Raw genomic sequence first — 22,857 nt, 5'->3', positions numbered from 1 at the left:
GGTTTTCTCCGAGATCTTCGGTTTCCTCCCACACTCCAAAGACTTACAGGTATGTAGGTTAATTGGCTGGGTAAATGTAAAAGTTGTCCCTAGTGGGTGTAGGATAGTGTTAATGTACGGGGATCACTGGGCGGCACGGACTTGGAGGGCCGAAAAGGCCTGTGTCCGGCTGTATATATATGATATGATGATGATGTATCTGTCCACTCCCTCAACCTGTCCAAATCAACCTGCACCCTCTCTGCTTCCTCAAGGCTCACCTCCCACACAGCTTTGGGCCATCGATAAACTTGCCGATATTAGGGGGTTTTAGCTACAGGGAGAGATTGGACAGACTGGGAGTGTTTTTCTCTGGAACGCCGGAGGTTGCGGAGAGACCTGACAGAAGTATATAAAATTATGAGAGGCATAGATAGGGTAGACAGTCAGAACCTTTTTCTCAAGATGGAAGTATCAAATACTAGAGGGCATAGCTTTAAGATGGAGGATGAGGGTCTAGACTAAGAACGATCCAACGCACAAGACCTCTACGGCGGTCCAGGCGGACAAAGTTATCTTGAACTCAACAGCTGTGAAGGCGGATGAAGGATGCAACAGGTCTATCAGCTCCAATCGTCTTGGTTCCCTTGCCATTGGAATTACTTGTTTGATTTATGAAGGACCATGTGCTTCTTGGAGTGCAACATCAAGTACACGTTAAACAAACACACACACAGGCGTCTTCCACCTCGAGGGGTAGCCACGACGACCAAGGTAAGAGAGGCAAAGTTTAAAGGAGATGTGCCGGGCAAGTTTTGTTTACACAGAGAGTGATGAGTGCCTGGAATACACTGCTGGGGGTGGAGGTTGAAGCAGACACATTAGTGGCATTGAAAGACTTTTGGATCAACATATGCATATGTACAGAATATGGGTTATGTACAGGTAGATAATGGACTTGACCATGTTCGGCATAGATATTGTGGTTGAAAGCGCCTGTTCTTGTGCTGTACTGTTCTATGTTCTATAATTACATCTAATTCCCTCATCCTCATCAATAGACAATAGGTGCAGGAGGAGGCCATTCAGCCATTCAAGCCAGCACCACCATTCAATGTGATCATGGCTGATCATTTTCAATCAGTACCCCGTTCCTGCCTTCTCCCCATATCCCCTGACTCCGCTATCTTTCAGAGCTCTATCTAGCTCTCTCTTGAAAGCATCCAGAGAATTGGCCTCCACTGTCTTCTGAGGCAGAGAATTCCACAGATTTACAACTCTCTGACTGAAAAAGTTTTTCCTCATCTCCGTTCTAAATGGCCTACCCCTTATTCTTAAACTGTGGCCCCTGGTTCTGGACTCCCCCAACATTGGGAACATGTTTCCTGCCTCTAACGTGTCCAACCCCTTAATAATCTTATGTTTCAATAAGATCCCCTCTCATCCTTCTAAATTCCAGTGTATACAAGGGAATTAACCTAGTGAATCTACACTGCACGCCCTCAATAGCAAAAATATCCTTCCTCAAATTTGGAGACCAAAACTGCACACAGTATTCCAGGTGCGGTCTCACTAGGGCCATGTACAACTGCAGAAGGACCTCTTTGCTCCTATACTCAACTCCCCTTGTTATGAAGGCCAACATTCCATTGGCTTTCTTCACTGCCTGCTGTACCTGCATGCTTCCTTTCAGTGACTGATGCACTAGGACACCCAGATCTCGTTGTACGTCACCTTTTCCTAACTTGACACCATTCAGATAATAATCTGCCTTCCTATTCTTACCACCAAAGTGGATAACCTCACACTTATCCACATTAAACTGCATCTGCCTACTCACACAACCTGTCCAAGTCACCCTGCATCCTCATAGCATCCTCCTCACAGTTCACACTGCCACCTAGCTTTGTGTCATCTGCAAATTTGCTAATGGTACTTTTAATCCCGTCATCCAAGTCATTAATATATATTGTTAATAGCTGCGGTCCTTGCAGTACCTTGCAGCACCCCACTAGTCACTGCCTGCCATTCTGAAAGGGACCCATTTATCCCCACTCTTTGCTTTCTGTCTGCCAACCAATTTTCTATCCATGTCAGTACCCTACCCCCAATGCCATGTGCTCTAATCAGTATATATTATCAACAGCTGGGCTCCCAACATAGATCCTTGTGATACCCAACCCATCACTGCCTGCCACATTCGTAAGTTCATAAGTTCTAGGGGCAGAATTAGGCCCTTCGACCCACCACTATTCAATTATGGATGATCTATCTTTCCCTCACAACCCCATTCTCCTCCCCATAACCCTTGACACCTTTACTAATCAAGAATCTGTCAAACTCCTCCTTAAAAATACGCAATGTCTTGGCTTCCACAGCCTTCTGTGGCAATGGATTCCACAAATTCATCACACAGTGACTAAAGAAATTCCTCCTCATCTCCTTCCTAAAGGTACATCCTTTAATTCTGAGGCTATGGACTCTGGTCCTAGTCTCTCCCACAAGTGGAAACATCCTCTCCACATTCACTCTATCCAGGTCTTTCATTATTCGGTAAGTTTCAATGAGGTCCCCCTCATCCTTCTAAACCTCAGCGAGTACAGGCCCAGTGCTGACAAACGCTCATCGTACATTAACCCACACATTCCTGGGATCATTCTTGTAAATCTAGTCCTTGTGAAATAAATACTAACACTGCATTTGTCTTATTTACTACTGATTTAACTTGGAAATTAGCCACCTGAATCTTGTTTACTGACAGCCAACCATTTCTTCATCCACATCAATACCCTACATGAATGGTGCTTTAATTTTGCTCTTTAATTTTTTTTCTGGGACATTTTCAAAAGCTTTCTGAAAATCCCATTACACCACATTCACTGGATCTTTCTCTTCCATTTTCAGTTACATCATTAAACAAATCTGCAGATTTGTCAAGCAGGATTTCTCTTTCATGAATTCATGTTGGCCATTGTCCCATCCTGTCAGTCTTCCCTAAGTTGGACACAAAAATCTGGCCTACCTCAGTGGGGTAGCTCTTAATGATAGCGGAGTCAAGGGATATGGGGAGAAGGCAGGAACGGGGTACTGATTGTGCATGATCACGGTGAATGGTGGTGCTGGCTCGAAGGGCTGAATGGCCTACTCCTGCACCTATTGACAGGCAGCATCTCTGGAGAGAAGGAATGGGTGACGTTTCGGGACATCACTCATTCCCTCTTTCCAGAGATGCTGCCCGACCCGCTGAGTTTCTCCAGCATTTTGTGTATCATCTTTGGTGTAAACCAGTATCTGCAGTTCCTTCCTACACAGTCTTCCCCAAGTGTTTAATTTAGTTTAGTTTAGAGATACAACGCAGAAACAGGCTCTCCGACCCACCAAGACCACGCCGACCAGCGATTCCCACACAGTAACACTATCCTACAAATTAGGGACAATTTACAATTTTTATATAGGCCAATTAACCTACAAACCTGCACGTCTTTGAAATGTGGGAGGAAACCGGAGCACCTGAAGAAAACCCACGCGGTCACAGGGAGAACATTCAAACTCTGCACAAACAGCACCCATAGTCAGAATCAAACCCAAGTCTCTGGCGCTGTAAGGCAGCAACTCTACCGCTGCGCCACCATGGAATCTCATGATGCTCTACAATTTCATCTTCTGTACTCACCCAAGCTTTTTCCCAGCCTTTTTCTCAATCAGCTACAAATGTATATTCCCTGTTTTCTCTCCACTTCTGTCTAAATATTGGGTCAGTACATACCTGCCAATCCCTTGGAGCTGTTGCAGAGATTAAACCACATGGGGAAATCTCCACCAAAGCACCCCTTATGTCAAAGATTACTTCCTAAAGTACTCTGCAATGGAAACTATCAGGACCTGGGGATTTATTGGTCTTTAAGCTCTTCAATTTCACTACTGCCATTTCCCTATAATGATTTAATCTAATTCCTCCCTCTCCTTCTATCATGTGTTCCACAACATTCCCGGGAGGTTATCTGTATCTTTGATAAAAATGTATTTAATTGGTGTGCCATTAATTTGTTCCCCATTACTAGGTTAATTCCCGGAATGGCGGGACTTTCGTATGTTGAAAGGCTGGAGCAATTAGGCTTGTATACACTGGAATTTAGAAGGACGAGGGGGGATCTTATTGAAACATATAAGATAATTAGGAGATTGGACACATTAGAGGCAGGAAACATGTTCCCAATGTTGGGGGAGTCCAGAACAAGGGGCCACAGTTTAAGAATAAGGGGTAGGCCATTTAGAACGGAGATGAGGAAGAACTTTTTCAGTCAGAGAGTGGTGAAGGTGTGGAATTCTCTGCCTCAGAAGGCAGTGGAGGCCAGTTCGTTGGATGCTTTCAAGAGAGAGCTGGATAGAGCTCTTAAGGATAGCGGAGTGAGGGGGTATGGGGAGAAGGCAGGAACGGGGTACTGATTGAGAGTGATCAGCCATGATCGCATTGAATGGCGGTGCTGGCTCGAAGGGCTGAATGGCCTACTCCTGCACCTATTGTCTATTGTCTATTATAAATGTCCCCGTTTTTAACTTGAGACAGGTTACAGGTGGCATCACTAACATTTCTTTCTTCACATATCTAACAAAAGCTTTTATAGTCAGTTTCTGTTTGTGTCTCTGCTAAACTTGACAAGTTCCCATGTTGTAGTTGTAATGTTTTGGAGTATGTTCCCATTCTACTCCTGAAGGTGATCATTCCTGAACCATGAGACTATGGTCCATGAGGCCAGACCCCAACCATGAAGACCATTTCTCCCTGTCAACTCCATTCCTTCCCTTCATATTTTTAAAACTTTAATTCATTCCTAATGAACACAAATCAAGTTTCTGTAATCCTTCCTGGTAATATAACCCTGATGATGCAAGTATCATTCTGACAAATCAAAACTGTTGATTGTGAGAACATTATGGGTTTCGGAACTTAATTCTTATAACTGTGAGGTGGTACACTCTGGAAGATCTAATAATGGTATGGGAAGCATGGTGGTGCAGTGGTAGAGTTGCTGCCTCACAGCGTCAGAGAACCGGGTTCCATCCTGATTACGGGTGCTGTTTAACGGAGTTTGTACATTCTCCCTGTGTGTTTTCTCCGGGTGCTCCAATTTCCTCACACACTCCAAAGATGTACAGGTTTGTAGGTTAATTGGCTTTGGTAAAATTATAAATTGCCTCTAATGTGTAGGGTAGTGTACAGGCTGATCGCTGGTTGGCACGGACTCGGTGGGCTGAAGGGCCTGTTTCCACACTGCAACTCTAAAGTCTAATGTAAAGTAAATGGTAGAACATACACCATGAATTTTAGAGTACTAGGTAGTAATACGATACAGAGAAACTTTGGTAAAAACTCTGAGATGTATTGATAGGACAGATAGGAGGAAACATCGGCCAGAGTAGCGGTGACCATAACCACAGGACAGCTGTTTCAGATGGAATCCAAGGAAAGCCTTTTTTCACTAGAGGGTGATTGGAATCTGGAATACAATGTCTGGGTGTGTAGTGGAGGCAAAGTCTCCACAACATTTCAGAAGTATCTGCATGAGTAGAGCGGAACGGTGGCACAGCGAACAGTGTTGTAGCCTTACAATAGACAATAGGTGCAGGAGGAGGCCATTCGGCCCTTTGAGCCAGCATCGCCATTCAATGTGATCATGGCTGATCATTCTCAATCAGTACCCCGTTCCTGCCTTCTCCCCACACCCCCTGACTCCGCTATCGTTAAGAGCTCTATCCAGCTCTCTCTTGAATGCATTCAGAGAATTGGCCTCCACTGCCTTCTGAGGCAGAGAATTCCACAGATTTACAACTGAGTAAACCTACGCTGCACGCCCTCAAGAGCAAGAATATCCTTCCTCAAATTTGGAGACCAAAACTGCACACAGTACTCCAGGTGCGGTCTCACTAGGGCCCTGTACAACTGCAGAAGGATCTCTTTGCTCCTATACTCAACTCCTCTTGTTATGAAGGCCAACATTCCATTGGCTTTCTTCACTGCCTGCTGTACCTGCATGCTTCCTTTCAGTGACTGATGCACTAGGACACCCAGATCTCGTTGTACGTCCCTTGTTCCTAACTTGACACCATTCAGATAATACTCTGCCTTCCTATTCTTACCACCAAAGTGGATAACCTCACACTTATCCACATTAAACTGCATCTGCCATGCATCCGCCCACTCACACAACCTGTCCAAGTCACCCTGCAACCTCATAGCATCTTCCTCACAGTTGACACTACCACCCAGCTTTGTATCATCTGCAAATTTGCTAATGGTACTTTTAATCCCTTCATCCAAGTCATTAATGTATATTGTAAATAGCTGCGGTCCCAGCACCGAGCCTTGCGGTACCCCATTAGTTACTGCCTGCCATTCTGAAAGGGACCCATTTATCCCCACTCTTTGTTTTCTGTCTGTCAACCAATTTTCTATCCATGTCAGTACCCTACCTCCAATACCATGTGCTCTAATTTTGCCCACTAATCTCCTATGTGGAACCTTGTCAAAGACTTTCTGAAAGTCAAGGTACACCACATCCACCGGCTCTCCCCTGTCAATTTTCCTGATTACATCCTCAAAGAATTCCAGAAGATTAGTCAAGCATGATTTCCCCTTCGTAAATCCATGCTGACTCGGAACAATCCTGTTACTACTATCCAAATGTTCCGCAATTTCGTCTTTTATAATTGACTCCAGCATCTTCCCCACCACTGATGTCAGACTAACTGGTCTATAATTTCCCGTTTTCTCTCTCCCTCCTTTCTTAAAAAGTGGGACAACATTAGCTACCCTCCAATCCATAGGAACTGATCCTAAATCTATAGAACATTGGAAAATGATCACCAATGCGTCCACAATTTCCAGCGCCACCTCCTTATGTACTCTGGGATGCAGACCATCAGGCCCTGGGGATTTATCAGCCTTCAGTCCCATCAGCCTACCCAACACCATTTCCTGCCTAATGTGGATTTCCTTCAGTTCCTCCTTCACCCTAGGATCTCTGGCCACTAGAACATCTGGGAGTTTGCTTGTATCTTCCTTAGTGAAGACAGATCCAAAGTACCGGTTCAACTCGTCTGCCATTTCCTTGTTTCCCATAATAAATTCCCCCGCTTCTGTCTTCAAGGGACCCACATTTGCCTTGACTATTTTTTTCCTCTTTACATACCTAAAAAAGCTTTTACTATCCTCCTTTATATTATTGGCTAGTTTACCCTCGTACCTCATCTTTTCTCCCCGTATTGCCTTCTTAGTCATCTTCTGTTGCTCTTTAAAAGAGTCCCAATCCTCTGTCTTCCCACTCTTCTTTGCTTTGTTGTACTTCTGCTCTTTTATTTTTATGCTGTCCTTGACTTCCCTTGTCAGCCTCAGGTGTCTCTTACTCCCCTTGGAATCTTTCCTCCTCATTGGGATAAATTGATCCTGCAACTTCTGCATTATTCCCAGGAATACCTGTTCCACCGTCTTCCCTGCGAGGGCCTCCTTCCAGTCAATTCTGGCCAGCTCCTGCCTCATGCCTCTGTAATCCCCTTTGCTATACTGTAATACTGACACTTCCGATTTTCCCTTCTCCCTCTCAATTTATAGAGTAAAACTTATCATACTGCAGGCCCCGATGGTGTGACGGGCAGAGTGCTGAGGGAATGTGCAGACCAATTATCTGAGGTCTTCACAAAAATCTTCAACCTGTCCCTTTTAAAATCCACCATCCCTCCCTGCCTGAAGTCCGCCATAATCATCCCACTGCCGAAAAAGTCTGTCATCAGCGGTCTTAACGACTACCGTCCGGTAGCACTCACACCGGTCATCACAAAGTGCTTCGAGAGACTGGTCCTGCAGCACATCAAAGCCAGCCTCCCACCCACCTTCGACCCACACCAGTTTGCCTACAGAGCAAATAGGTCTACAGGGGATGCCATCGACACTGCTCTTCACACTGCACTGACCCACCTTGAACACCAGGGGAGCTATGTGAGGATGCTCTTCCTCGACTTCAGCTCTGCCTTTAACATGGTCACCCCGAGCAGACTGGTCACCAAACTTTCCGACCTTGGATTTTCCCAAACCATCTGCCAATGGATCAAGGACTTCCTGACCAACCGCCCCCAGACCGTCAAAATAGGCCCTCACCTCTCCTCCACCATTACACTGAGCACCGGCTCACCACAGGGCTGTGTGTTGAGCCCCATCCTTTACTCCCTCTACACTCACGACTGCGCCCCCACCCATCCCACCAACACCATCATCAAGTTCGCGGATGACACGACTGTGGTTGGACTCATCTCAGAAGGAGATGAGACAGCCTATAGGGATGAAATCCAAAGGCTGGCAGCATGGTGTTCAGTGAACAATCTGGTCCTGAACTCCTCCAAAACAAAGGAACTTATAATTGACTTTAGAAAAACCAGTGGAGATTACGACCCACTCTACATCAATGGGGTCTGTGTGGAAAGGGTACCAGCTTTCAGGTTCCTGGGTACGCACATCGCAGAGGATCTTACCTGGTCTACCAACACCATCACCACAGTAAAGAAGGCACAGCAGAGACTCCACTTCCTGAGGATCCTCAGGAAAACCAACCTGCAGGAGAAGCTCATGTTGTCCTTCTATCGCTGCTCCATCGAGAGTGTGCTGGCATACTGTATAACCACATGGTATGCCAGCTGCTCAGAAAAGGACAGGAAGGCCCTTCAGAGGGTCATCACGACGGCCCAGAAGATCATCGGCTGCTCACTGCCCTCCCTGGAGCACCTGTTCAGCCTACGCTGCCTCAGTAGAGCAGGCAAAATAATAAAAGATCCATCCCACCCCGGCCACCGTCTGTTTGTTCATCTGCCCTCTGGTCGACGTTTCAGGTCGATCAAATCCCGAACAAACAGACTTAAAAACAGTTTTTACCCCAGGGCCATACGAGAACTGAACACTACCTTTGCACTAGGCAACACCGTTAAAAAATCTTGTACTTAATATAATTGTATTTAATTGTATTTATGTATTTATTTGTTTTTGCATTTATTGCATATATGTTTGTACGCACTGTCAGGATTGGCTATTTTTTAATTTCGTTGTACTCGTTGCAATGACAATAAATGAATATTATTATTATTATTATCACTGCCTCCTAATAGCTCTTTTACCTCGAGTCCCCTTATCAGATCAGGTTCATTACACAACACTAAATCCAGAATTGCCTTCTCCCTAGTTGGCTCCAGTACAAGCTATTCTAAGAATCCATCTCGGAGACACTCCACAAACTCTCTTTCCTGGGGTCCATTACCAACCTGATTTTCCCAGTCTACCTGCATGTTGAAATCTCCCATAACCACCATAGCATTAGATTTGCGACATGCCAATTTTAGCTCCTCATTCAACTTGCACCCTATGTCGAGGTTACTGTTTGGGGGCCTGTAGATAACTCCCATTAGGGTCTTTTTACCCTTACAATTCCTCATTTCTACCCATACTGATTCTACATCTCCTGATTCTATGTCATTCCTTGCAAGAGAGTGAATATCATTCCTCACCAACAGAGCGACCCCACCCCCTCTGCCCACCTGTCTGTCTTTTCTATATGTTGTGTACCCCTGAATATTTAGTTCCCAGCCCTGGTCCTCTTGTAGCCATGTCTCAGTGATTCCCCACAACATCATACTTGCCAATGTCTAACTGAGCCTCAAGCTCATCCACTTTATTTCTTATACTTCACGCATTTAAATACAACACTTTAATTTCCGTATTCACCTCCCCTCTCACACCAGTCACAATTGGCCCTGACCTTACTCTCTTATCCCTTCTAGAACTTCCCTCCCCATTCATTCGAGAGTCCTTTGCAATTTCTCCTGTATTTGCTTCCCCTTTAACTCCATCTCCATATTCCCAGTTTGTCAACCCCTCCCCCCCACTACTTAGTTTAAAGCCACACTTGTAGCACTAGCAAACCTACCTGCCAGAATGTTGGTCCCCCTGCTGTTAAGGTGTAACCCGTCCCTTTTGTACAGGTCACCCCTACCCCAGAAGAGATCCCAGTTGTCTAGAAATCTAAATCCCTGCTCCCTGCACCAGCTCCTCAGCCATAAATTCATATCCCCGATCTCTCTGTTCCTGCCCTCACCAGCACGAGGTACAGGCAGCAGTCCAGACAACCACCTTCAACGTCCTACTTCTCAGTCTTCTTCCTAACTCTCTAAACTCACGTTGCAGTATCTCCTTCCTCTTCCTCCCGACGTCGTTCGTGCCCACGTGCACAACTACTTCCGGTTGATCGCCTTCCCTCGCTAGGATGTTCTGAAGCCGCCCCGTGATGTCTTGAACCCTGGCACCAGGGAGGCAACAGACCATCCTCGAGTCCCGCCTGCAGCCACAGAATCTACTGTCCGTACCTCGGACAATGGAGTCACCAACTACTATGGCTCTTCCTGACATTGGTCTCCCCGGTCGAGTTTCCTTGCCTGGGTTAGATGGTACATAACTCTATGACTATGTTTCATGCTACATAACTCTATGACTTAAGAACTAGTGGATAGGCCCACCCATATCAAAGCAATGGCCAAGAAAGCACACCAACGCCTCTTCTTGCTTAGAAGGCTTAGGAAGTTCAACATGTCCCCAACAACTCTCACCAACTTCTACAGATGCGCTGTAGAAAGCGTTTTGTTGGGATGCATCACATCATGGTTTGGGAACAGCCACATCCTAGACTGCGAGAAATTGCTGACATGGCAGAAGCCATCACATAAACCAACCTTTCCATTGACTCCATCTACACCTCACGTTGCCTCGGCAAGGCCAGCAGCAAATTCAAGGATGAGTCACATCCCAGTCACTCCCTCTTCTCCCCTCTCCCATCGGGCAAGAGGTACAGAAGTGTGAAAATGCACACCTCCAGGTTTGGAACAGTTTCTTCCCGGCTGTTATCAGGCAACTGGACCACCCTACAAACAACTAGAGAACAGTCCCGAACTACTATCTACCTCATTGGAGACCCTTGGAGTTTCTTTAAGCGGACTTTACTGGACTTTATTTTGCACTAAACGTTATTCTCTTTATCTTGCTTGATTGTAATCATGTATAGTCTTTTTGCTAATTGCATAGCACGCAACAAAAAGCTTTTCACCGTATCTTGGTAGATGTGACAATAAACTAAACTACGAATATGATAGATAAGTATTTGGTGGTTGACACTGATGTGGTGGGTCAAAGGACCTGTTTCTGTGCTGTGTGACTCTTAGAAGCCGTACTACAATGAGGTAGCTAACACAGCTTTCCTACAGCAGCATTCTCACATGTTCATCTCACCAGGGGTTTACAAGGATGCTCTCACATTGATTCCATTCCTGTTTTCCAAAAGCTTTGCTATTGCGTGTTTAATAATATTACAAGTATTGTCACACTGCTGATGTCAGGCTAACTGGTCTGTAATTCCATGTTTCCTCTCCTTTTGTAAATCATGGTTACACAAAATATCCTCCAATCCGTAGAAACTGATCCAGAGTCTAAAGCACTTTGGAAAAATGACCATCAGAGCATCCACTATTTCCTGAGACTCTTCCCTAACTACTTGCAGACCACTGGGCTCTGGCAAGATTAGTTTAATGATAGAGCGCGGAAACAGGCCCTTCGGCCCACCGAGTCCATGCCGACCAATGGTCCCCGTAAACTTACACTATCCTACACACACTAGGGACAATTTTACAATTACAGCAAGCCAATTCACCTCCACGTCTTTGGAGTGTGGGAGGAAACCGGAGATCCCGGAGAAAATCCCAGCCGATCACGGGGAGAACGTACAAACTCCAGATACCCGGGTCTCTGGCGCTGTGAGGCAGCAGCTCGACCTCTGCTCCACTGTGCCACTCTGCCTGATCCATGTTATAAACCCCCCCATCTCAGGCTGTAAGGTGCTAACATTTGTCTTCATTAATTATTTTATCTTCACACACCGACAGAAACTTTACAATCAGTTTATATGTTCCGTGCCAGGTAATTTCCCTTCCTAAAACACACATTATCTGCATCACCAGGAACCGAGCAAGATGCTGTACAGGTTATATACAAGAATGTGTACTTTTAATCTTTCCCTCTCTAGAAGTATCCTACAATTTCTACATGTTTGAGACAAATGCAATTTTAAGTTATGTTGAAACATTAAATCATATAATTTATGGAAAAGAATGAACTGGATATTCATAAATGGGCAGTGACCTCCTGCAGCCCATTGCCGAGACTTGGACTCTGGACTGTCACCAACTCCCCACAGCTCCATGCTAGACATTAGCCCCAAATTGTAGTTATCCTGGGGAAGATCATAAGTCATAGGTGCAAAATTAGGCCATTCGGCCCATCGAGTCTACTCCAGGCTCTATCATGGCTGATCTATCTTTGCCTCTCAACACCATTCTCCTGCCTTCTCCCCGTAACCTCTGACACCAGCACTAATGAAGAACCCATCAATCTCTGCTTTAAAAATACAGAGAGAAGGAGATAAAAGGGCTGAGGTGGGAAAAAGGCTGAGGGGATGAGTTTGGAGGAGGGGAGGGGGAGGGAAGGGTGAAGGAGAGAGAGGCAGAGAGAGTGAGGCAGAGAGATGTGACAGGCAGAGAGTGAAAGAGGCAGAGCGGCAGAGAAAGAGGTAAAATAGAGAGAGAGGCAGAGGAAGGGGGAGAGAGGGAAAGGGGGAGAGTTAAGGGGCAGAGAGGGAGAGAGAGAGGGAGGGGGGGAGAGGGAGAGGGGAGGAGAGGGGGAGGAGGGAGAGGGGGAGAGGGGGAGGAGGGAGAGGGGGAGGAGGGAGAGGGGGAGGAGGGAGAGGGGGAGGAGGAGGAGGGAGAGGGGGAGAGGGGGAGGAGGGAGAGGGGGAGAGGGGGAGGAGGGAGAGGGGGAGAGGGGGAGGAGGGAGTGGGGGGGGAGAGGGGGAGAAGGGGGGAGGAGGGAGAGGGGGAGAAGGGGGGGAGGAGGGAGAGGGGGGGAGGGGAGGGGGGGAGGGGGGAGGGGGAAAGGGAGGGGGGAGAGGGGGGGGGAGGAGAGGGAGGGGGGGAGAGGGGGGGGGGGAGAGAGAGAGAGAGAGAGAGAGAGAGAGAGAGAGAGAGAGAGAGAGAGAGAGAGAGACAGAGAGAGAGAGAGAGAGAGAGATGGGGGGAGGGGAGGGGGAGGGAGTGGGAGAGGGAGAGGGAGAGGGAGAGGGAGAGGGAGAGGGAGAGGGAGAGGGAGAGGGAGAGGGAGAGGGAGAGGGAGAGGGAGAGGGAGAGGGAGAGGGAGAGGGAGAGGGAGAGGGAGAGGGAGAGGGAGAGGGAGAGGAAAAAAAAAAAAAAAAAAAAGATTGTTGAATGTAGATTTCTGAAGACTGTGCACAAATGGTGGAGAGTTTGTACCTCAGCATCAGGGCGCTGAAGGGAGGACATTGACTGGATGGTGCTGAGGTCCTGCTCCAGTTTGATGATGAGCTCCTTCTGTCCCACTGTGGTCTTCACCGCCTCGGTCAGCTGTATCTGCAACTCTGCACAGCGAGCTGCAGGGGAAGACCAGCGATATCAACTATCAGCAAATATCACACTGAAAATATGAAATAAACACCCGGCCCCAACAATATAACTGCCTGCCAGTCAGCATCTAGAGGAGAAAACAAACCAGAAGCTAAACAAAAACAGTTTAAGGAGGGATAAAAGTGGGAAAAAATATATATCCAAATCGCAAATAAAAAGAAATGACAAATGTTCAGGAAGTACATACCAGGAAGAAAAGAGGCAGAGTAGAGAAAGAGGGTTTGGAGTAGGTTCCTGGACCCTGCCGAGAGAGAGATCATGCCCAGCAACTGTGCAATGGGCAGTATGAGGCAGCTGCAAAAGTAGACTGGGGTTTGGATGCCTTGCATTGATAGTCAAAGGCATACAGCGTGGAAACAGGCCCTGCGGCCCAACTTGCCCACACTGACCAACATGCCCCATCTAAGAGAGACACAAAATGCTGGAGTAATTCAGCGGGTCAGGCAGCATCTCTGGAGAAAATAGGTGACATTCTGGATCGCGACCCTTCATCTACACTGGTCCCACATGCCTGCACTTGGCCCATATCCCTCTAAACCTATCCTATCCATGTATCTGTCCAAATGTTTCAAACATTGTGATAGTTCCTGCCTCAACTACCTCCTCTGGCAGCTTGTGCCATATTTAGGGTTGCCAACTTCCTCACTCCCATATAAGGGACAAAGGGTGACGCCCTGCGCCCCATGTGACCTCACCCAGCCAGCGGCCACGTGCTCCTACTACACTGATGGCGGCTACCCGGGCCGGGAGGCGGGTTGCTACGCAACCTCTGTTAGGTGGCGCCCGGGCCTACAGTGTCCGGGAGTACAGCGGCCCCCGGCCTACAGTATCTGGGCCTAAAGTGTCCGGGCCTGCAGCGCTGTCCGGGCCTAATACGGGACAACGGCGGTCCCGTACGGGACAAACCATTTTAGCCCAAAATATGGGATGTCCCAGCTAATACACAGTTGGCAACCCTAGCCATATACCTACCACCTTTTGTGTAAAAAAAGTTGCCCCTCAAATTCCTATTTAATCTTTCCCCCCTCATCTTAAATCTATGTCCTCTGGTTCCTGATTCCCCCACTCTGGGTAAAAGACTCTGAGCATTTACTCAAACTATCTCTCTCGTGGTTTTATACACAGGTGGACAATAGCAAAGGTAACAACAGAAAACAGTGGGAAAACTCAGCAGGTAATATCCAGAGGCATAGCCACTGAGCTCCTCCAGCAGTTTGCTGACTGCAGATAAGCTCGGGTTAGAGATGAGAAATGCAGTGCCCTGATTAACAAAGATAAAGACTGGGGGTGCAGGAACTCAAGGAACGGCAAGTCTGACAGCAATCTTACAGGGAGGAGATGTGCAGTCACCTTGCGGTGGATGGAGTGAGAGAAGTGGACAGGGGTGAGGCTGGAACTCATGTTCATGCAGTTACCACCAGATCAAGCCCATCCTCAGCCAGAGATCATAGGATCACAGCAGGATAGGTGACCCCATGACACCACAGTCATTGCACAACCTTTGTGGATCACGGGCAGCACGGTGGCGCAGTGGTAGAGTTGATGCCTTACAGCGCCAGAGATCCGGGTTCCATCCTGACCACGGGTGCTGTCTGTATGGAGTTTGTATGTTCTCCCCGTGACCTCGTGGGTTTTCTCCGGGAGCCCTCCCACATTCCAAAGATGTACAGGTTTGTAGGTTAATTGGCTTCTGTAAAAATTGTAAATTGTCCCAGGAGTAGATTAGCACTAGTGTCTGGGGATCGCTGCTCAGCGCAGATTCTGTGGCTAGATTTATTTTTTTTAGAGATACAGCGCAGAAACAGGCCCTTCGGCCCACCGGGTCCATGCCGCCCAACGATCGCCACACATTAACACTATCCTATACCCACTAGGGACAATTTTTATTTTTTTTACATAAGCCCAGCCAATTAACCTACAAACCTGTACGTCTTTGGAGTGTGGGAGGAAACCGAAGATCTCGGAGAAAACCCACGCAGGTCACGGGGAGAACGTACAAACTCCGTACAGTACAGCACCCGTAGTCAGGATCGAACCTGAGTTTCCGGCACTGCATTCGCTGTAAGGCAGCAACTCTACCGCTGCGCCACCGTGCCGCCCATAGAAGGGCTTGTAGGTAGAAGGGCTTGTTTCCATGCTGCATCTCCAAAACGAAAAAAAAGGGTCGTGCCATCCTTGGCCAGTCTGGCATATAATGGCACTGGCTTGGCACTGTGCCCGTCCTGAAATGGTCTATCCAGACTCAGTGCAGGAAGGCACAGCAAATCCAGGCCAGGCAACACATTTAAAAAAACAAGGCAGGTTTTGTAAGTACCAGAATTATGTTATCACATCAGCATGTGTGTTATTGAGTGCAAATCGGGACTGAACGTGGAGAAGGAATCCATGTGATCTTGAGTGTTTGCAAACTCAATGTATAACAGCCAGTCGACAAGGCAGGGAACTGACACAAGCTCCTCGGCAGCAGCAAAATGAAGGAGCACAAGATATAGGTAGTCTACTGGTCAGTGCATCCCGACCCAAAACGTCACCCCTCCTTTTATTCCGCAGATGCTGCCTGACCTGCTGAGTTACTCCGGCATTTTGTATCTATCTTTGCAGCATCTGCAGTTCCTTCCTACACATTTTGTAATGGACCCAACTTCATTCTACACCATATCCACGCCTTCAATAAACGCTGCGTCTGAAGAGGGGTCCCGACCCGAAACGTCAACCCATCCTTTTTCTCCAGAGATGCTGCCTGACCCACTGACTTAATCTAGCACTTTGTGTCTATCTTTCGTAGAATGGAACTGTCAGGCCACTGGGTCAGATCAGCCAACACTGCGCACACATCTGTCTAACCCTCTATCCTTGGCTGTAGTGGCCCATCTTCCTGTGTCAGCAACGTTTGTGCACATTAGACATTCACACACGTTGTAGTCCTGATGACCAAGCTCACTGACCACTCAGTTATTGGTTATTTTACAGCAGAAGTGATAAAGCTTTCTTAGTGATCAATAGAGTCCATAGAGCGTCCTATTCCAACATTATAAAGCTCTTTTGGTTTTGTTTTTTCAGTGGGAAGCTCTTCAAGCAGATGAATGCAAATAAAAGTTTAGTTTAGTTTAGAGATACAGCATGAAAACAGGACTTTCGGCCATCGAGTCCACACCGACCAGCGATCCCTGCACACTAACACTATCCTACACACACTAGGGACAATTTTACAATGTTACCAAGCCAATTAACCTACAAACCTGCAAGCCTTTGGAGTGTGGGAGCAAACCGGAGATCCCGGAGAAAACCCACGCTGGTCACGGGGCGAACGTACAAACACCATACAGACAGCTCCTGTAGTTAGGATCGAACCTGGGTCTCTGGCGCTGTAAGGCAGCAACTCCACCACTGCGCCACCCCAAATGTAAAAGATCTCTTTGTTTGTTAAGGGTGGCAATAAAAACTGATCTTTTCATACACCAACTTTAATAAATGCACACTTGTTTTGAATGTTTCCAGGTGTGGCCAGGGTTATTCAGGCCAGAGGTCAGTCTAAGCTACAGGCTCCCATTGTCTGTTCTCCAGACACAGAGTGATACAGAACCACACCGGCCGTCAGCCCAACTCATCCATGCCAAATAAGGTGCTCCATCTGAGACATTCCATCTGCCTGTGTTTGGCCCATATTCCTCTCCTGATCTTCTACTGTGTACGGTAGAGAGCACATTGTCTGGTCGCAGCACGGCCTGGTTTGGCAACTTGAATGCGCAGGAGCGACGAAGACTGCAAAACGTGGTGAACACTGCCCAGTCCATCACGGGTACTGACCTCCCCACCATTGAAGGGATCTACAGGAGGTGTTGCCTCAAAAAGGCAGCCCGCATCACCAGAGACCCACACCACCCTGGCCACGCTCTCATTTCACCCCTGCAATCAAGAAAAGATATGAGCTGGAAAACTGTAACGTCTAGGTTCAGAAACAGCTTCTTCCTAACAACTATTAGGCTATTGAGCACCATGGAATCCAACTCCAAACTATGAACTGCCTTGCTTGCACGAGGGGATCGGTGCTTTGTTTTGTTTTATGCTTTATTGTTTGATTGTTTTTTAAATGATTATTGAACTTATTTTTGTCGTTTACTGAGTACTATGTTTATATATCTGTTGTGCTGCTGCAAGTAGGAATTTTATTATACTGTTTCAGGACATATGACAATAAAAACCTCTCGATTCTTAAATCTTTCCAATCCACATATCTATCCGAATGTCTTTTAAATGTTGTTACACCATCTGCCTCAACTACCTGTGGCGGAAGGAACTGCAGATGCTGGTTTAAATGCTGGAGTAACTCAGCAGGACAAGCGGCATCTCTGGAGAGAAGGAATGGGTGATGTTTCGGGTCGAGACCCTTCTTCAGACTGATGACTCAACTACCTCCTCTGGCAGCTCGTTCCATAAATCCACTCCCCTCTGTGGGAAAATATTGCCCCTTAGAATCTTTCCCCTCTCACCTTAAACCAATGCCCTTGAGGTTTTGATTCCTCTACCCTGGAGAAAAAAACCTCTGCATTCACTCTATCTATTCCCCACACAATTGTGCACACCTCTATAAGATCACCCCTCAGCCTCCTGCACTCCATGGAATGCAGCCCCAGCCTGCCCAACCTCAGGCTATCAAGTCCTGGCAACATCCTCATAAATCTTCTCTGTATTCTTTCCAGCTTAATGCCATGTTTCCTACAGCAGGGAGACCACAATACTGAACACAATACTCCTAGTGCAGCTACACCAACGTCTTGTATGAAATATCACATAACTTTCCCATTTTTATACTCAATTCCCTGACTGATGAAGGCCTGCGTGCCATATTAGTTCATTCATTCAGAAAACATCTTCACCACCCTATCTGCTTGCAATTTCTACTCCACAACAATCCTTACTGGTCACTGTGATTATTATGCCCGGCTTTCACTTCCTGAAATGCAACACTTCATACTCATCTGCATTAGTCTCCATTAGCCATTCCTCAGCCTACTTACCCGGTTGATCAAGATCCTGCTAAAACTCTTGATAACCATCTTCATTGTCTACAAATCACCTATTTTTGTGACAGTCATACTGCGTGGAAAGACCCTTCGGCCCAACTTGCCCATACTGACCAACATGCCACATCTACACTAGTCCCACCTGCCCGCGCTTAGAAACATAGAAAATAGGTGCAGGAGTTGGCCATTCGGCCCTTTGAGCCTTTCAATATGATCATGGCTGATCATCCAACTCAGTATCCCGTACCTGCCTTCTCTCCATACCCCCTGATCCCTTTAGCCACAAGGGCCACATCTAACTCCCTCTTAAATATAGCCAATGAACTGGCCTCAACTACCTTCTGTGGCAGAGAATTCCACAGATTCACCACTCTCTGTGTGAAAAAAAACGTTCTCATCTCAGTCCTAAAAGACTTCCCCCTTATCCTTAAACTGTGACCCCTTGTTCTGGACTTCCCCAACATCGGGAACAATCTTCCTGCATCTAGCCTGTCCAACCCCTTAAGAATTTTGTAAGTTTCTATAAGATCCACCCTCAATCTTCTAAATTCCAGCGAGTACAAGCCGAGTCTATCCAGTCTTTCTTCATATGAAAGTCCTGCCATCCCAGCTTGGCCCATAACCCTCTAAACCTAATCTTATCCCTTGTACCTGTCCAAATGTTTCTTAAATGTTATGATAGTACCTGCCTCAACTATCCCCTTCGGCAGCTCGTTCCATACACCCAACAAGCTTTGTGTTAAAAACGGTTCTTATTAAATCCTTCCCCCCTCACCGTAAACCTATGTCCTCTGGTTCTCGATTCCCCTACTCTGGGCAAGATGTGCCTGGTGTATTCATCTCATGATTTTATACACATCTGTAAGATCACCCCTCATCCTCCTGCCCTCTAAAGAATAAAGTCCTAGCCTGCCCAACCTCTTGCTATAGCTCAGGCCCTCGAGTCCTGGCAACATCCTCGTAAATCTTCTCTACAGTCTTTCCAGCTTGAACACATCTTTCCTTCAAAATGGTGACCAGAACTGAACACAAGACGTTAAATGTGAGCTCACTAATGTCTTATACAACTGTAACGTGACCTCCCAAATTCTATACTCATTTTATAGATCGTTGGCTGTGGCTTAAACAGACTCAATGCTTTCCAGTATCATTTGTTGTTTGTCTGTTTATGAAGCATTGATGACTTGTATTTACCAATCCTTTCATGTTTTCCTTTTTCCCTAATTTCCATTTAGTTTAATCCCGTGCACTTTCTACGTTTCTCTCGTATTTCTACGGTATTGATTGTCGGGATAGGGCTCCCTCTTTTATTTCATCCTGGGGTTGATACTCCAGCCTGGCCCTCCAGTCAGGTTTCTATGCAGATGTATCTGCTCAGAATGGCAGCAGTTCCCTCCCTTTCTCCCACGGTTTGCCTTAGAGTAGTTGTTTCCAATCCATTTTAGCCAGATCATTTCACAGCTCAGCCTTCCCTCACCCGAGAACTCCTCGACTATCTCTGATCCTTTGCATGATTGCGAATGCAGCTTAACGTTGCTTGAGATGGAGGTAACATGTATGCCAAACTACCGATCAGGAATGAGGAATTCGGCCGGATAACAGCCAATAACATGAATGGGATGTGTGGAGAAGAACTGCAGATAGACCGAAGACAGACTGGAATAACTCAGCGGGACAGGCAGCGTCTCTGGAGAAGAGGAATAGGTGATGTTTCGGGTGGAACCCCTTCTTCAGACTCATTAATGGGATGTTGCAAAGCGCAGGAAGAGGAGGACACTATCAAAAGACGTGGTGTGGAACATTTGTGACAAGGAAGAGTGTAGACACAAGGAACTTCAGGTGCTGGTTTACAAAAGATGCAAAGTGCTGGAGTAACTCAGCAGATCAGGCAGCGTCTCTGGAGAACATGGAAGTCCTTTCGGGTGGGGACCCCTAACCCTAATGCACACTTCAGGAAGAGTGTGCCTGTCTCTGGGCAGATGTTAAACAAGGCGGCCACAGAGAGGTTCCTAGACCAACATTCAGGACCAACACACAATGCTGGAAACACTCAACTGGTTAGACAACACCTGCAGAGAGAGGAAGAGAATATTTCAGCTCAAAGATCTTTCACCACAAATGCAATATCAGCTGTGATGATGAGACTTCAACGTGAAACATCAACTCACACTTTCCCAGTTGAATGTTTCGACATTTTCTGTTTCAGATTTCCAGCACCTTAAATTTATTTGATTCTCATTCAGAGGCCTGGACAATTATCTGGATACAAATCTTGCCAATTTTCCAGGTCTCACTTCAGCATCTGTGCAATTTAAGCGCAGAAATTAAATATTTAAAAAAAATTAAAATCTGGGATCAATTGTAGAAAATTATAACAGCCATGTCCCTCAGGGAAAGGAAATCAGCACCTGCAGACCAGACTGTGGGGGTGAGGAGATGGCAGGAGAATGTTGTTAGGATGGATAACTATATCAGCCATAATTGAATAACAGAGTAGACTTGATGGGCCGAATAGCCTAATTCTGATTCTACCATTTATGACCTTATGATCTTATGACTCTTGATCCGGTTGCAGTGTGATTGAGTCTCTGAACAAAGGAATAAAAATTAAAAAGCTGGAAAAAGGACAGAGAGAGTGGCAAATGAACCGCAGAAGAAACGATGGAGTGTTGGGAAAAGATAGGAGATTGGAGGTCAAATATAGGGTGTCAAAAATCAGGATTCAACAAAAGCCTTTACTTTCAGGCTGGATGGTCACTGGTGAACGAACGAAAAAGCAAGTTAAACTTTCTTGAGCAGCCACACGTGATCAGGGCAGAAGGTGGGACAAAAATGGTCTCTTGCAGTTCTCAGGCTGAAATGTTGTCCGCTCTTTCCCTTTAAATGCTGACATCATACATGTTTCTCGTAATTTCTTCAACGGAAATCTTAAGCATGTCAACTGTGCCTTTCCCAGCAATGGACTTGAAATTATATCCCTTCTGTTTGAGCAGAAACAAGCTAAGATTTAAAGCTTTAAAAACTGTAGATTACATTTATGCAATCTGAAAGGAGCCTGGTTCATAATTAGCACTATAACCAATAGTGCAAGCACAACTATCAAGGACCAAACTCTTCTTTCAGAGTCTGCCTTGCCACACTATTCAAGATTCAGCTATTTTACTGAAGGTTTTTATAAGGGTCATTTTTGTAAATTGCTGCAATGGCTAAAACACAGCTCCATTACTTTTATTTATTTCTCCAGTCATGCTATCTCCTTACCTCTGTCAACAGCGCAGAAACAGGCCTTTCAAACCAACGTCCATTCTGACCAATACCCATCTGACCTCGTACAAATTGCCTGCATTTGGCCCATATCCCTCTTAATCCTTCCTATCCATGTTCTTAGTTTACTTTGGTTTAGAGATACAGCGTGGAAACAGACCTTTCAGCCTACCGAGTCCACGCCGACCATCCTACACACTAAGAAACAATTTACAGAAGCAATTAGCCTACAAACTTGCACGTCTTTGGAATGTGGGATGAAACCAGAACATCCGGAGAAAACCCACACGGTCACAAGGAGGACCTTGCAAACTCCGTACAGGCAGCACCTGTAGTCAGGATGGAACCCGGGTCTGTAAGGCAGCAACTCTACCGCTGCGCCACCGTGCTGCCCTGTCTAAATCAACTTTAAATATTGTAATTACACCCACCTCTACAGCCTTCTGTGGCAGCTCACTCCACATTCCCACCACCATCAGTGTGAAAAAGCTGCCACTCAGCTCCCTTTTAAATCTTTCCCTCTCATCTTAAATCTTTGCCCAATCATTTTGCCCTGGGAAAAGACTGTAACCATTCAATTTACCTCATGATTTGATAAACCTCGAAAAGGCAGCCACCAAAATAAACCTAGCCTTCACTCTCTCCTGATAACTCAAATCCTCCAGACCTGGTAACAGCCTTGAGTCTTTTCTGCACCTTTTCCAGCCTAATCATAACAATAATCGTAATCATTATTAACCAAGTATGTTTTGCAACATACTAATAACATCTTTCCTACAGCTGGACGACCAAATCTGTGCATTTATTAAAGTCTGGTTTGACCAACCCAAAATGGCACAATTCATGTATTATGGAGACAAGTAATTTGAAGCAGAATTTTCCATGCAACATGGAAACCAGGAAATCAAGAATCAGAGGACATAGGTGAAAAGGGCAAGATTTAATAGGAACTTAAGGCACAACGTTTTCACTCAGAGGGTGAAAATATATATGAAAAGTATATGAAAAGAGTTGCCAGAGGAGGTAGTTGAGC

The 22,857-nt window shown here is 46.2% G+C and overlaps 1 protein-coding gene across 1 annotated transcript in view; it reads right to left on the bottom strand.

Moving 5' to 3' along the window:
* Positions 1-22,857, bottom strand: part of cux1b (cut-like homeobox 1b) — a 477,189-nt gene that overhangs the window by 35,086 nt on the left and 419,246 nt on the right. Inside the window, exon 15 of the mRNA XM_078422720.1 lies at positions 13,366-13,502. Coding sequence (XP_078278846.1) covers positions 13,366-13,502 — 137 coding nt within the window. The remainder of the gene's footprint in view (positions 1-13,365; positions 13,503-22,857) is intronic.

Source organism: Rhinoraja longicauda, chromosome 26 (genome assembly GCF_053455715.1).
Source record: "Rhinoraja longicauda isolate Sanriku21f chromosome 26, sRhiLon1.1, whole genome shotgun sequence".
NCBI lineage: Eukaryota > Metazoa > Chordata > Chondrichthyes > Rajiformes > Arhynchobatidae > Rhinoraja > Rhinoraja longicauda.
The sequence above is the reverse complement of the archived record's forward strand: the minus strand, read 5'-3'. Positions and strand labels throughout refer to the sequence as shown.